The sequence below is a fragment of the Chiroxiphia lanceolata genome, chromosome 10 (assembly GCF_009829145.1).
Source record: "Chiroxiphia lanceolata isolate bChiLan1 chromosome 10, bChiLan1.pri, whole genome shotgun sequence".
NCBI classification, from domain to species: domain Eukaryota; kingdom Metazoa; phylum Chordata; class Aves; order Passeriformes; family Pipridae; genus Chiroxiphia; species Chiroxiphia lanceolata.
Genome location: NC_045646.1, coordinates 22614365 through 22630592, shown reverse-complemented (window position 1 = coordinate 22630592; position 16228 = coordinate 22614365). Strand labels below are relative to the sequence as shown.

The 16228-nt window shown below is 44.3% G+C and overlaps 1 protein-coding gene across 3 annotated transcripts in view; it reads left to right on the top strand.

The window, feature by feature from the left end:
- Nucleotides 1–16228, top strand: part of STAG1 (stromal antigen 1) — a 163403-nt gene that overhangs the window by 114751 nt on the left and 32424 nt on the right. For all 3 annotated transcript variants that reach the window (XM_032698451.1, XM_032698449.1, XM_032698450.1), the window contains exons 12-19: nucleotides 3798–3877; nucleotides 6366–6473; nucleotides 8663–8777; nucleotides 9931–10048; nucleotides 11124–11227; nucleotides 14025–14117; nucleotides 14236–14325; nucleotides 14498–14701. In XM_032698451.1, coding sequence (XP_032554342.1) covers nucleotides 3798–3877; nucleotides 6366–6473; nucleotides 8663–8777; nucleotides 9931–10048; nucleotides 11124–11227; nucleotides 14025–14117; nucleotides 14236–14325; nucleotides 14498–14701 — 912 coding nt within the window. The remainder of the gene's footprint in view (nucleotides 1–3797; nucleotides 3878–6365; nucleotides 6474–8662; nucleotides 8778–9930; nucleotides 10049–11123; nucleotides 11228–14024; nucleotides 14118–14235; nucleotides 14326–14497; nucleotides 14702–16228) is intronic.

The window sequence follows — 16228 nt, the reverse complement described above, 5'->3', positions numbered from 1 at the left end:
TTTGTCTGTCATTGCAGTGGCTACGAACTCCCCCAGTTTGATCCAGAAAGCACAAAATATAGAAAACTTTCCATCTTCCATGCATGGAAATAAAATGGATGGAAAAAATAATTTATAACATTATAAATTTATAAAATTTATAAAAAAATAATTTATAAAAACGTAACAGTAATCAGCCTTTTACCACATTCACTTGAGATGGAGAAAAAAAGATGCTTAACCTGCAGTAAAGTCTGAAGATTAAGGAAGGCTTTTTGTCCAAAATGATAGTTATTTAACAGAGCAGACTCTTTATTAAAAATCTCCATCATTTTAAAATTGTTAAGGGCAGATTAAATAAATAGGAATGACCTGGGTATAGTTGACTTCAAAGCAGGAGAGATAACTGGATCATTGTGTGAGATCAGCTGAGGACCTGCATTTTTCTGATTTTGGAAAGTCAGTTTCTGGGACTGCTGCAGTAAAGCCAAAACTTCCTCTTACAGAAAGGTCCCTGGCAAACAGGTTCAGACCTCAGACTATGTCTCTAATGCCTCCCTAAGTCTGGTTTGCTTTATCATCTCAGGACAAGCAGAAAAATGGACCCTCCAGCTTTCCTGTTCTCTCTGTGCAGATTTAGATTTGTTTATATTTGCTCCTTCTGTAATTCCATTGATTTTGAAATAGGCCACAAAAGCTCTCGTGGTCTCTCTATCTGGTTCTCTTTATGAGACAATGTGCTGGATGTTTCTCCCTCAGCCTCCCAGAAATTGTGAGCTGCCCCGAGGCTGAACCCATCCCGTCCACCAGCAAACCTTTTTAGGGGACTGGAGGCACTGGGAGCAACAGTTACTCAGTATTGTACCCCAGAAAACTGGGGGGACATGAAAGCTCTACATACATCCTCCTGGCTTTTCCCAGTGCAGACAGTTTTCCCAGAGGAAGCTGGATTAGCCTGTGCACTGCTGCTGGGTTTGGGATGGCACGAGGAACTTTCATTGCTGTCAAAAGCAGAGGGAGGGGAACCCTGTCTGGAATCCTCACTGTCCCATTGGAGCTGGTTTTACTACAGAAGTCTATATCATTCTGAAATAAATAAGAGAAAAGGTGAGCTCCAAGTCTCTATGAGCCTAGAGAACAGCATTGTTCAACACAATGATTTCTCAGTTGCAGTTCCCAGCCACATCAAGAGAACAAAAGCTGGCATGGCCAGAGAGCTGCCCTGGGATTTACAGCTGTGCTGACAGGGATGTGGCCTCTGGCACCAGGAGGGAGCAAAGTCTCAAATTAATGCTTTTTGAGGCTGTGATACATCAGTTAAATGTCTTGCCATCACAAACTCTACCACCACCTCTTTGAAAAATAATTGACCTGAATGCCATTTGCAGTTCCATGGCTGCTTATTTATATTTCCTCATCAGAATTAAATCGACCTGCACACTTCAGCTGCTGTTCAGCTCAATCCATTCAAACTGTCAAGAGAAGTCTCTCTAGAGGTCTTCTGGCTCTTTAAAGAATAAATTAATTTGATCCAGAGTGCCTTGTGCTGGGGTGTTAATATTTCACCACCTTCCAGATAGCTGTGTCAAGGATCTGCTCGTGTCACTTTGCCAAAGGAAAGTTGTAGGTGTTATGCTGGAAAATAAGCTTTGTCCATCAACAAAAATGTTGTCCATCAAAGAGCAGACTTGTTTTCCATCAAGAAGTCCTTTCTGATACAGACATTAACTGAAGCCATCAGTGCCAAAGCCAAGGCACCAGGAGATTTAGGTGCAGCCCTGGAATTCCTGTCCCTCGTCCCTGACCCTGTGCAGGACAGTGCTGTCTCCATGGCCTGAGAGGCAGAAAGAGCAAATCTGTATTTTCTCCTCGGTCTGACTTGTTCACAGCCTAATACAGAGTGGAAAACTGATCATCACAGGCACTGAAAATTAATATTTCAAGTTCTGAGTACAGGCCTGTGCCTGTTGTGCAGCTGTACATGGTACAGGGAATCTCTGCAAAGGCAGATGGAGCAGCTGGACTTGGCAACTTCCTAAAGCACAGAGGTTACACCTGCAGAGGCATTCGGTGTGCAGGTCTCTCTGGGGAGGCTCTTGGTGCCTGGCTGGTGGCACACCAAGGCAGAAAACAAGAAATGACGCTTCCACACTGTTTATTTTAAGCCTGATGTTTGAGAGAATGGCCTTTTTGGATAAGAAAACGTTCCATCAGTGGGTTTCAAAGTGCCCAAGGACTCAGAGGGCCCCTCCTGCTCTGCAGGCAGCAGAGAAGATCCCCTCCCTCCCAGGCTTTTTTAGGGATGTAGAAGGTGTTTTATACCTGTGTGCTTGCTCCTTTGCATGCAGGTGGTTCCCTCCCTGTGGTATCCTGGAGCGTAAGATACATTTTGAGGGAATACATGGAATTCCACTGAAACATGTGAGATCAGTATCTCTGGCAGCTCTTTCTCTTGTTGTTGTATTGGTTGCTGTTCCTTGGCCAAGACTTTAGGAAAAATTAGGCAGCAATTTTTTGTCTTGTGCATACACAAGATTTCCTGTTTGGAAAGTTGTTTCACTGCTGAGTCTCTTTGGGGACTTCTCACAGTCTCTAAAATTGTCAGGATAAAAGTTAAATGTATCAAATTCCCCAGGAACTTACTGTGGTTGATAGAGGCCGGTTCAGTCACAGTGACAAGAAGTGTCTCTGCAGCCCTGGTGGTGTTGGGAGGTGACACTTGGGACAGCCATGGTTCATTCTTCACATACTGATCCAGAATTTCTCTGTTGAAATAAGCATCAGTTGCTTGATACTCCCCTTCAGCCTTTAAATGCCTGGAATAGAATAGAAAAGAGGTGAAAACCTTTCATTTGTCCTGATTTGTTCTGGTGATTTTCACTGCTGTTACCTTACCCTTCCCTTGTTTCTTTTCCAGTCCCTGACTGCTATTTTTTCCCATCCCAAAATGCCATATAGTACCTAGGCCTTCCTGAAGCAAGTTAAGCCAGAGAAATCAAGTTTTATTTGGCCCAGTTTCTTTTCATTAACTTGATCAGTCAAGCAAAGAGCATCAAGACACCCTGAACGTTCATGGCTGGATAGAAATTCTCCCCAGACAGGAAGGACAACATACACTAATCACAGCTATTTTTGTGCCAGTAAGCAAACTGAAACTAGGGAGAAAGAAACCCTTAGGAGACTTCTCATAATGACAGGGTCCTTGAAGTTATAAAATCCTTAGATTGGACTGCAAAGTGGAGTGCTTGTCTCCACTGGGAAGAGTAGAGGAAAATACAAAGTCTAACCATGGAATTTCCTACTTCCCTGGGGAACATCTGTAGTGTAGTTCTTGAGCTCAGCTTCAAACCTTAGGATGTAGCCTGGTGTAGAGGCCACAACTTTATAGGCAGTTTGCAACGTGAGTATTCAGTTGTGATTTTCTTCACAGTATTTCCAGAAATGCAGCATTCCTTGCTCTGAAATGGTTTGGTTTCAGGGGAATGGAGTGGGGCGATTTTTGTGCTGTTGTCCAACCCAAGTACATTCCTTTTCAGAGAAGACCTGTTCAGCTGACCCAGCCCAGAAGAGTGCCTTAACTCCAGAGTCCTTCCTCAGTAGCTGGGGAGCGCAGCTGGCTCGGGGCAGTCTGAGCAGCTGTCCCTGCCTGTTCCTGGGCACACAGCACTCTGCTGTGCTCAGTGGGCATTGGATGGGTTCCCTTGGCAATGTCCAGTTGGAACACCTTTCTCCCTAGACTGTCTGTCTGTGATCTCTGGAGTTCTGCCTCTGGTAGCTGGTTGTTTGTGTTGTGTCCCTGACATGACATTCCCTTCCAGGACCGCATTGTGTCCATGACCCTGGACAAGGAGTACGACGTGGCCGTGGAGGCCATTCGATTAGTGACGCTCATCCTGCAGTGAGTACTGCTCCAAACCCCCCTGCTCCCCTGGGGAATCACCTGGGCCAGCAGCATTCCATTGGCTGATTGCTTTGCTTGTGTGTTGGAGGGAATTTCTTACCTTACACTTTGTAGGAAGTTGAACTGCGCATGTGGCAGTAGGGACAGGAAGCTGAAATAAGAGATTCTGTCTCATGGAAAATACAGTAGGCAAAGTATAAAAATGTTTTGCTGTGTTGAGCTGTTGGTACCTCCGTTGTTGTGGAAGAATGCCAAGGGCATTTATGCCTTTTGCCAAGGGCAGAATGACTGTCCTCCCCAAAGCAAGTGTCTGTGGGTCCTGCTTGCTAAAGTAACTCAGTGAAGATCCAGCGTGGGGAGATGTGCTGGGTTACCTGACACAACTGGAAAGAGAGTCAGTCACCTTGGAGAAGGTGACCTCCAGGCCTCCAACTTTCCCTTACAGGGCTGCAGTGGCTTCCCTGAGGCACAGATCTAACCCCAGAGCCCTCCCACGTGTGACTGACCCAGCCTGTCCCCCCAGGCTCATGATGTGCTGCTGGAGGGGCACTGCCCAGCTTTTGGGGTTATCCACCAGAAGCTGTGCTGAAGGAGATCTGTTTGACAAACAGATGCACAGAAGTTTTGCTTCATACTTTATCCCCAGTAGCTCTACTTTGGAGAACGTTTTTGGACGTGCAGAATTTGGATGAAAGATTGCAGTAGCTTTTCCTCTCAGTAAAGAGCTCTGAGCTCCTTTTTTTTATTTATGAGTCACTCTGCTTTACAGAGATTGGACTTGTAATATTAGGAGAAAAGGAAGTCTGGCATTTACTGTCATATTTTTAAAGCAAATATAACAAATATGATCAGAAATGAGATGTAGAGCACTCCTATTTTCTACATTATTAGCAACATTTAGGAACACAGTAAGATTCAAGGACAAAAATTACCCAGTGCACCTGGTTGCATGATGAAAGCCCAGCTAAATGCATTTAGCACCAGAAGGGTCTGGGTCACACTGGTGAGCACAGGGCAATGTTCTGACAGACAGGAACTCCAAAAAGGTGTCTGGAGCAATCCTGGTGGGCAGTGACCAAGTAAACTTGTTTGCAGTGTGAGGCCAAGCTTTGGAAAGTCCTGCTAAGGAAACGTTTCTGATGAATGCTGAGTGAACAAGGATGGAAGCAACACTCTCCATTGTGACAGTGCTTGATATTTTTATGTCACTGATGGAAAATAATTGTTCACAGCATTTTTCAAGAATGCTGCTGTGAAATGGGAGTTTTTCTGAGTTTCAGAAAACTCACACAAAGTCTGCCTTGAACTCAGAAGCTGCAGAAGCTCCAGCTGAGTCTTTTACCCAAGACAAAGGTAAAAGGCGGCCTGTTCTTGTCAATAAATAATTACAGAAAATAAACCGTTCGTCCTCCTTCATGCAGCACAGCAGGGTATGATCACATGCAGCTCTAGGTGTTGAAAGGGAAGTCTGCCTGCAGTCAGACACTGAGCAGTGTACAGGGGAAAGCAGTTTATTGTGTCAGCATTATTAGAGCTCCAGCTGCCCCCCCCGTTCAGCCCTGAAGTGGCTGCGTGTTGGTTTTTGGGGATGCTCAGTGCCAGGTCTCTGTCCCCACATGGTGGTGTATGTAACCTGGTGCCCAAATCCAGAGCATTTCTGTGCCTTCTCCCATTGCTGAGACAGTTTATCCACCTGGCCTGGCCCTTTCAGCAACTGGAATTGGGAATATTCCTTCCCACCTCCCAGGCCACCTCCTGCCCTGCAGCAGGAGCATGCAGAGTGTCCCATGGAAAGATCTGCTCCTGGGGATGGAGCAGACCAGGAGGCTGAAGCAGGTTGTCCCAGGCCCAGATTTCAATACCTTAACCATTCAAAGTTTTGATAGCAAGCAAACATAGCCAGAGAAGTGAATAAGTTTAAGCAAGGAATTGCATTTTCCTCGTGTGACGCTCTGGAACAGACTGCCCAGGGAAGGGGTGGAATCACCATCCTTGGAAGTGTTGGAGAGGCCCGTGGATGTGGCACCTGGGGACATGGACTAGTGGTGACCATGGTGGTGTTGGGTTAATGGTTGGACTGATGAGCTTGGAAGTCCTTCCCAACCTAAATGTTTCAGTGATTCCAGGTTTTTAGTTTACTAATGTTTGATGAGTGTTTGGCATCTTCAGTATTTATGGTTAGTGTGATGGTCTAAGGAATGAGCAGGGTGGGATTTGGAAGCAGTGATTCTGATTTTTTCATAGTATTATTTTATCTCTGTATTGATACAACTGGGAGATGGAAATCAGACCAACTTTCAGTCTTACAGGCCCTTTAAATACCTCTGTGGTTGGCAATTGAACCAGAGATCCTTGAGGTCTGTGTTCAGCCATTTAGGATTTTGTGGGAAGGAAATCAGTCTGTCCAGAGTGAGTTGGGGGGGGGGTGAGGGGTTGGGAATGAAAGATCTGCAGTGGTTCAGGTGTTACTTTCTGGCTCTTTCAGTGGGAGTGAGGAGGCTCTGTCCAACGAGGACTGTGAGAATGTGTATCACCTGGTGTACTCAGCACACCGGCCCGTGGCAGTGGCAGCTGGAGAGTTCCTGCACAAAAAGTAAGTTCCAGTTGCCCTGGAATAACACCAGATCTGTGAATGCTTTCTAGACAGGTAAGATCAAAAGGCAAAGAAGCAATAGAGTGAAATATCCCTTAGCAAATCAGGTATTTAATTTAAACCAGAGATTTACTCCCTTGTCTAAAGTCAAGACCTAAAGGCTTGAAGAAACTGAATTTACATTTTTCTTGCTCTAGAATTCAGGTAACTTTTCCTAACTCCTCCGGGGGTTAAATATACAAAGGCTGTATAAACTTCTAAGGTTTAAATCCTGCAGCACTCTCTGAATTAGTTGTATGGTGTGTATATGTAGGGCCTACGTATCTGTTATGGACTGCCTGATAGACAGTCATCATTTCTACCAAGCTTTAAATCACTTTATTTCAACACAGTGAACTTGAGAGAATTTGATGTAGTAAATAATTACAAAGTTTGTTTCTGAACTCACTGACTTCCCCTGCGTTTCACCATCATTCCATTTCCATGTGCCCACTCTGCCAAAGGAAATGAGCTCCCTTTTCCCTGGATGTGAGTCACAGCACATCAGGAATTGTGACCAGGACACTGCCACAGCAGAGGAGTAACCTCTTCATTTTAGGGTTTGCAGTTTAAAATATTTTAGCAGGAATTTTATTCTTTCCCCTCATGGTTGTGACATTTAGAGGTTTTTAATATGTGTATAGAGAACCCAGGTTATCTGATCTTTCATGCCAAGATACAAATAGAAAAAAAAAATACATAAAAATACCCATTTTCCTTTGCCAATGTTTTAATTTTCTATGGATTTAGAAGTCCACATTGTATTTGTAAGCTTTCAGTGGTGGAATTCCAGCTTCATGATCAAGTATTATCTGTTTCAAGGAATGAGTTTACAAAATTCTGTTGCATTTAGTTTCCTACATGACCTTTCACAAGTTATGGGAAAGTGTGGGGTTCTTTTTAAAAACATCCAGTGAAATTACTTTGTTAATCAACATGTGACAAAATAATTTTGAAAAATGCCTTGAAGACGTAAATGAGGACATGTTTGCACCTTAATGCACTCAGGGTAAAGACAAGACTTTATCCTGACTTTTCTTTACAGGATACTGTGCTGTGTTCTGTGGATGCCTCTCAAGGTAAAAGGCAGAGATAAGATTGCCCCATTCTTAACAACTCATTTTCTTTGGTTTCTGCAAAGAAAATCCCCAGTTAAATAAGTTAGAATCTCTTTGAGGCATTTGAGGTGTGATGTGTCTCACCTGATTTTATACATTTCACTCTCATTTTCTCCATGTAAGCTGTTGTTAGACCTGCTGTCTGTCCTTAGCAAAGAGAGCAAATAACACAGAGCTCTCTGACTCCCTGAGGGGCATGGCCTGAGGTTTTGCAGCACCTGCAGAGGGCTCATTTCTGGTCTGGTGAGGAAAGCAGGGGGACAAGGTGATGTCTTTACCTAAAATGCAACGTTTGAGTGTAACTTGTCCTCTCTTCAGGGAATTATAGCAGTGAAATTAGAATACTGTTTCATGTTCCAATTTGCTTTGTGATTGTGGTTTCCTTGGAAAAGCCAGAAACAGTTTTCAAACTTCTCCAAGTGAACCCCTCGTTGCAGTAACTGTCACGTGGGCCCAGCTGAGAGCTCCTTCAGCTGTGAAGTTTGAGCATTGAGAGGGGTTTGGGGTTACCATCAGGGGCTCAGTGCAGAGTGGATCATTTACCTGTAAAAGCCCCAAGTAATGTTTTATCCTTGGTGCTGCCACTGGTGCCTGAGGTTGGCTGTTCCTGGGGTGTCAGGTTTGATTCCACCCTGTCCCAGTCAGGGTGAGCACGGCAAGGACACAAGCCCAGCTCTGAGGCACTGCTGGAGGAAGTGCTACCACCACTGTAGGGCTTGAGAAGTTACCAATGCAAAACTAGACTGATGATGCAAATATTTAAAACTCTGCAAAACCCTTCAACATAAGTATGTTTTGGAGAGCTTTTTCCTGGGTGAAATTCTTCCAGCCCTGTGAACGGGAGGACTCTGAAGATGAATCCATCTCTTCAGACAGGCAGAGGTTGTGCTCTCTTTCCCCTGAAAGAGGTAGCAGAGATACTTTCCCTGTGCCTTATGAGCAGTTCTGGTGTGTCAAGAAAGAATGCTCATCGTTATTGCAGAAATGAGATTTGTTGTGATAACCATGAGAGCTCCTTTTGCTTATTTTCAGGCTGTTCAGCAGACACGATCCCCAAGCTGAAGAGGCTCTAGCAAAGAGGAGGGGGAGAAATAGTCCAAATGGAAACCTTATTAGAATGTTGGTTCTTTTCTTTCTTGAAAGTGAGGTAAAAAATTCATTTTAACCTTTACATGGTTAATAAAACCTGGAACTTAAGAAGTGATTTGACATCATACAGTAATAAATTGTCTCTCTTTTCTTTTTTTTTCATATTTTCAGAAATACTGTAAGCTCTTATACTGTAAGCCCTTTTCCCTGCCCCAAATTTCCTTGTCTGTGAAGCAAATTCAGCTGCAAATCTTGGTCATGGTTTATTTAGCTCGTGCATGTCCCCACTGTCCTCACACTGCCCTGCTGGTGGGGAAGGGCTGCCAGGGCTCTTGCTTGCATACAAATGGAAAAGTTGGGTTTTTTTAGCATAACCATACAAGGAGAACACCCCTGGAGTTACTCCTTGTGGAGTAAAACAGTTTGAACCAGGAAGGAACAAAAATTGTGGAATATCTCAAGATTAGAATCCTCAATTAACTCAGAGTGGGAAGGACCTGAGAGGCCTTTGAGCAGAGTCAGCTGGAGATTAGAGGAGGCCCTCCAGGGCTTTGTGCATCTTGAGAATGTTGGAGGGTGGAAATGCAAACAGATGTGGGGACATGAGGTGTTGGATGAACACACCTGGGGGGAATTGGGCCCATAGTTTGTGTCTGTAGACACAACACATATGGGAAGTTTTATGGGAGACCTACTAATAGTAATTTGGGGGAAATGGCAAGGGAGTGGAGGAAAACTTGGGAAGATAAACTGTCAGGTACAGGATGTTCTGAAGATAGAGGGGGAAAGGCTTAAAAATTACACATTTGGTTTGGTAATAAGTAGAGTGAAAGAAAAGAATACAAAACAAATCCATTACAGCTCTCAGTCTCCTGTCTCACCATCTTGCCTCTTTCTAATGCAGTGAGAAAGTGAGGAAAGGTAAGTTTACAGCTTCTGGGCCAAAACTCTGAGAAAGCAGAGTTTTCTCAAGCAGCTTTATGGAAAAGAAGCTCAGTTTAGATTTATTCCATTTTTTCTGTTAGAACATAACCCCACTGCACTTGTATCATTCAGCTGGAAGAAAACATTCCCAAGTTAGTTTCCAGCTGAATTTTCTTTCCAGCTAACATAACATACATACCCAGACACTCTGCATGCCCAAATGACTGGGGAAGTTGTAGAACTGTTTGTACCAGCTGCTGTACTGATGGTTGCCTTGGCTTTTCTAGTTGCATGAACATGCAGCCTATTTGGTGGACAGCTTGTGGGAGAGCTCCCAAGAACTGCTGAAAGACTGGGAATGTATGACAGAACTGCTCTTGGAGGAGCCAGTCCAAGGAGAAGAAGGTATTGCTTTAACCTCTCTGCCTTATTACTATTGCACAGTATTGTTAATTATTCCTTAAATACCACTGTCACCCACAGTGAAATATCTTTGTGTGTTGTGGTTTGTTTAGAAAGCATATTTGAAGAAGATTTTAGTTTAATCCATTTTTAATGCACGTTGCTTTAAAAGCAATTTGTACTTTATTTGTACTCTGTTTTTCTTCTTGTGAAATCTGCTCTGCTGTGGTTCCCGAAAATTAAAGGCTAGGACTTCACTCTGTCAGAATGTTTGAATAACTAGTGCATACATGAACGTTTCAATAAATTGAATAGGTAATGCAATTTTGAATAAACAAGCACTTCAGGTGGTGCTAGTTAAAGCTGGGGCTTTCCAGGCAGTGTGAAAACCCAGTGAATTCTCCAGAGGAAAAAAACTAAGGGGATTCTTTCACCATTAGTTTCAAATTCCTTTTGCTAATAATCTGTGGGTGCAAGGTGGCCAGGGAGGTTGGGGGCAAAGAGTCCCCAAGGGCAATGGGTGTCATCCAAGATCCTTTATAATCCTCCATGATTCTCCTGCTTCGGGCCCGTTGCAGGGGTTGGGTGGCTGAAAAATCCAGGTTCTCTCCCTGCTTCCTCAGCAGGAAGTGAAGTGATGTGCTCTTCACCTCAGTGCTTCAAAGTGTGGCCTTTTGGTATCCACCTGCTACAGTGGGGCTATTTAACAGGGGAATTTCCTTAGGAAATCAGACACTTTGGTTCTTTGTGTCTGCTTAGCCCAGTAGGGTCTGATCCTCCAGAATTGCCTGCCAAAGGACAGAAAATGTGTAAGGCAGTGACAGTGACTGGGGTGTCACTGACCGTCCTCCAGGATCTTTATCATATTGCCCTTCATTCGTCCTTTTTCCCAGACTACATTTCTCTGGACTTCTCTCGGTTCACCATGTGCATTTTAAGATGATGTGAATGGTAACTCAAAGAGGAAGCAAGGAAGCCCTGATAAATGAGGCAGAACGAGATTGTCCCCAGTGTTCCCTGTCCCTGTGCTCCCCTCCCCACCCCGAGCCGTCCCTGAGCTGTCCCGTTTCCCCCACAGCCATGTCGGACCGGCAGGAGAGCGCCCTGATCGAGCTCATGGTGTGCACCATCCGCCAGGCCGCCGAGGCACATCCCCCTGTGGGCAGAGGCACGGGCAAGAGGGTGAGTGGGGCCCAGGGGCACGGGCAAGAGGGTGAGTGGGGCCCAGGGGCACGGGCAAGAGGGTGAGCGGGGCCCAGGGGCACGGGCAAGAGGGTGAGCAGGGCCCAGGGGCACCTCGAGCCTCTTGGGGGCCCTTTATCTGCAACGCCATGTTCTGACGCGTCTGGATTCGACTTTCATAATGCTCTTTAAACTACTTCATGGCAACCCTTCTGAAGGAAAATAGTAGAAATTGTATTTCTGGATGTGTTTGGGCTTTTCTTTGTTTCTTTGTTCGATTCTGGGCTTTGCGTTGCCAAGTTGAGCAATATAAATTTCCAGCCTGACAGTCTATTTTAATGATTTTTTTTTTTTAGTTGTTCTTTTTATCAGGCCCCTGGCTTACACTTGTAATGTACCCACATGTACAGCCCTTAATGTTAAATCTGGATTAGAGTGGAAAGTGGAGAGCTTGGCAGCAAACAAGATTACCTCTGCCTGTCTTCCATGAAATGAAATGTGCTGCTAATGTGGACATCAAATTTGCAGAAAAGCCAACAATATCTTCACCATGAGAGTATTTAAGCACTGGAACAGATGCTGGGAGTTGGTGCCCCTTCCATCCTTGGCAGTTTTCAAGGTCTGACTGGACAGACCCTGAGCATCCCAGTCTGCCCCCTGAGTGGGCTCTGCTTTGAGCTGGAGGGTGGGACTGGGACCAGTCTGAATGCATCTGTGGGTTTGGGTTTCCATCCCTACCTGCCCCTTCCATTTATCTTCTAGTGACTGAGGATCAGGAGTCCATCCCTAAGGCTGGATAGGCACTTTTAAAGCTTTCAGTATAAGTCACAAGGCCAGGGTGAGACCAGGCTCTCAGCTGTATTCTCCAGACTTAACAGCATCCATGGTCCAAAGGACACCCGGCTTCCCAAACATATCCCCCTGATTTTTTGTAGTCCTCATCTTATTTAGGATAAACTAAAATGGAGTAAACATGTGTGAACACATGGTATTTCTGTTAGCTTCTGTTCTAAAGAATCATAACCAGTTCATTAAAGAAGGTCACAGATTTAATGAAGGTGAAATCTGGGGACAGAGTTCTTTATTGTTAAACTAAATGCAGGTACTTAACTTGTTAATTTTTATATGCCAAAAGCAGAGGAGCCTCATGTCCAGTAACAGCATCTCAGGAAAGGCTCCAAGAAACCATCAATTTAAACATGGTTTATGTACCTTAATTTAAAAAGCATGTTCTGAGAAATTTTGAGTTTATTAAAACATTTCAGTGTGTGTGGGGGAGTCTATGAAAGCACTTAGTCAAATTTACACAAATTTAATCCTGTGTTACCAGAACTGTATTGTAAGCACAGCTTTTTTTGTCTCAAGCTGCAAACCCTTCTAGCAGAAGTGACCTTTAAATTTAACAAAAATTTCATGTTTGTATTTTCTGTTGGGAGCACCAAACAATGCCACTGTTAACTTTCTCAAGAGATCTACAGTTCAGTTCACTTAAGTTCAGCAAATTGCTTAGTCTTAGATTTTCGATGTCTGTATTTCTTCAGAGCTAAATAAAACACATCGGTTAAATTAATTTCACCTTCTGAAGGCTGATCTAAAGAGCCCCAAGGTCACCCTGGGGACCCAGGTTCATCCTGGCCCCAGGGCACAGCAGTGTTTGGTCCCCAGGGCACAGGTGGGCTGTCAGGGGATGGCTGGTGCTCCACTGCTGTGCCCAGGGCTGAGGCTGCTCCGTGTCCACCCTGGGCCATGTGCTCTGCAGAGGTTTCTTCCCCTGCTTACAAAGCCATTCCCCCTCCCCTCCATGGTTGGTTTGGATTGCTGCTGACACAGTACCCGGCACCCCAGCAGGTGTTTTGTTTCCAGCTGTTCTCCTCACTGTCAGAGAGATGTAGGTATGACACGGAGCTTTTGCTTCTTTCCAGTTAGACATGAGTGGTGGGATGGTAACTGCAGGCATCTCTGGCTTGTCACTGGAGGTTTGTCCTGTCTTCTCATCACACCAGCTTATTCTGACTTGTAATGGAAGCAGATTTTTAATTAAGCACTCACCTTCTTGTGGAATAGTTTCTCCTCTGACTTCAGCTTGTAACCCTTCCTGTGCAGTCTGGCCCCTTTGCTGTATGGGAATCATTAGCTGATTCGAGCATTTTATTCCCATGATTTGTTTTCAGAAGTGTTCTTTCCTTTCTGAAGCCAGCTCTAAGCTTTCCTGAGGCATGTTTGGGTGATTGTCTTGTTCCCTGTTCCCAGGTGGTTTTGCTGTGACAGCATTAGTGCTGTATATCTGTCCCTGACATTGGTGACGAGTTCTGGGAACTTGGATGTACCTTCTCACTGAGAATTACATTCCAGTTAAGAGATGAGGCCGTGAATCTGCTCATGAAAATCACTGTCACAGTGTACTTTGGGTTTGGTTTTTTTAATTATACATCAGTTCACCCTGAGGTCTTACATTAACACTTGGTTTAGTGTGTGAAAGCCAGAGCTTGGAAGCAATAGCAAAACTTCCACCAACTTGGGGTTTATTTGAATCCTCAAAAGATGTCAGTGTGTTGAAACAATATCATGCTGGGTGATATGATATTATCCTTTTCAGTCACGGCTTTTAGGACGTGTGGTCCTCCCATTTAATCACTCTTCAGCCCAAATGTGTTATTTGTTATATTTGTTCCTTCCTCTTTTGATTTATTAAAAATACACTTGCATGGATTTTTGTCTGTAATGCAACGTTTAGAAAAATTAAGGAATGCTGTAGGCAAAAATTGAACTTACTGTAGTTATTTTTGATCACTTGCAGGTCTTGACAGCAAAAGAAAGAAAAACTCAGATAGATGACAGAAATAAATTGACTGAGCATTTCATTATTGCACTTCCCATGTTGCTATCCAAGGTACAGTTTTCCACAAAGTAACTCTCCCGGGGATTTACAGCTGTCTTGAAGTTTTCTCAGTTGAGTGCAGGAGTTTGGTTTCACTTCCCTGTTTTTGTGTTGTTTCCATGTGTTCCAGTACTCTGCTGATGCTGAGAAGGTGGCAAATCTCCTGCAAATCCCTCAGTACTTTGATCTGGAAATCTACAGCACGGGCAGAATGGAAAAGGTACAGCACCCTGGGGGCTCTCAGCTCTGGGATCCCCATCCCAGGCACCCAGAGCTGTGCCTTCCTGGCACAGGAACAATCCAACCCCCCTTGGTGTGTTCTGGGAATGGCTTTTGCTCTGAGTTCCGCTGCTCAGGCAAGGGGAAAGCTGAACTTCTTTTCTGATCTGCAGCATCTGGATGCCTTACTGAAACAGATTAAGTTTGTTGTGGAAAAGCATGTGGAATCAGATGTTCTGGAAGCCTGCAGCAAAACCTACAGCATCCTCTGCAGTGAGGAATACACCATCCAGAACAGGGTGGACATAGCCCACAGCCAGCTCATCGACGAGTTTGTGGACAGATTCAACCATTCCGTGGAGGATCTGCTGCAGGAGGTTTGTTCTCTTCACAATCATTTCGTTAATTACCTAAAATATGCCATAATAAACTGCAGAAAAACGTTCTGGCCAAGCCATGAATTTGTCCATCTGAAGATGTAGAGCAGCAGCAGCTATTTCGTAATTATTTGGAGCTGTTTCTCCATGTAGAAAATCCCTTACACTGGCCATTAAGCCTACAAATCATCGATGCTGTAAAAGAAAGACTACAGGACAATCCTGCCTCTGAAAATTTAGTCTAGTATTTAAATAGCCCAGATAAGTGAGTGAAAGATGATGAAAAATGCAAAGGAAATTGCATTTACATTAATGCTTCTGGTGATTCCAGTAGTCCCAAATAGATATGCAGGCAGCAAGATCAAGATTGGATTATGTTTTGAATAGAAGAGAGGATTTAGTAAAATATTTATAATGACATATTAAAAGAGCCCTGGCAAGAATGAAATAAAGATAGAGGTCTGAAACCTGGAAGTACCTGGGATTTAGTTGTAAGAATTTATGCTTCAAAAGGCATAAGACAGAATACATTAAATAAGAATAGAAACCTTACTAAGTTTTTTCTGTTTTGCATCAATTTAAATTTGTGTAACATTACTTAATTTGTTATAATTTTCATGCTCTTTAAACATAACATGAGGGCTGCATAGATCTTATTCTTGCCTTCCAGTCATGCGCTGCCCTGTGGTGGGTGCCTTTAATTTTTGATGCACATTGAGAGAAGGTTAAGCTGCAGTCTGTGTTTTAGAATGGCATATTAAAGGAAATACCACCTTTTTCCTCTTTTTTATGTAACATGCCACATACAGACACACTGTATCTGTGCCTTGTCACCTGCAGAGCAAACACAGCGTTTGTGTTGCTGCAGGCCTGAAAAGGCAGGGCCTCAAAGCCCAGGGGAGCTGGGGCACCACTGTGCATTCTTTCCCAAAATCCACTGGCTTTGCTGTCCACCTGGCTACCATTTCAGTACTTCCTCATAAACTTCTGTGCAGAACCTGGGAGGACACTGCAGGATTTGTGCTCCATCTCTACCTGTCTGTGTGTCAGGGGAACCCTTTCAGCTGATGCCACATTCCATGTCTTGGCACCCGTTTTCACAGCCCTGGGTTTATGGAGTTCCTCACCTCTGGCCAGCCAAACCAAAAACTGCAAGACAGACCTTGGGGAAGCTGTTGCTGACTTGGGTGGCAAAAAGGGCTAAGCTGGACTGGCAGCACAAAGATCCAGCCCAGTTCTCCACACCAGGCCACCATAAATAGTGGTCTTGTAGAGTCCCCTCCCTTTCTGCCTGTGCTTCAGAGATCCCTCTGGCCTCACCTCTTACCGAAGGGAGTCACAGCAGGGCAGTGAGAACCTGGGATTCAGAAGCGACTTCCCAACAACTTCTCAGGAGAAATGGGCTTGAAGAGAAAAACACTTTTCCCGCAATTTTCCTTGATTTCCTCTTCTCTTTATAACTGCTGTAGAATCAGGAAGCAGATATGTGCTTATTCCCACTTCGTTTCCCTTCACTTCTCCTTGCCA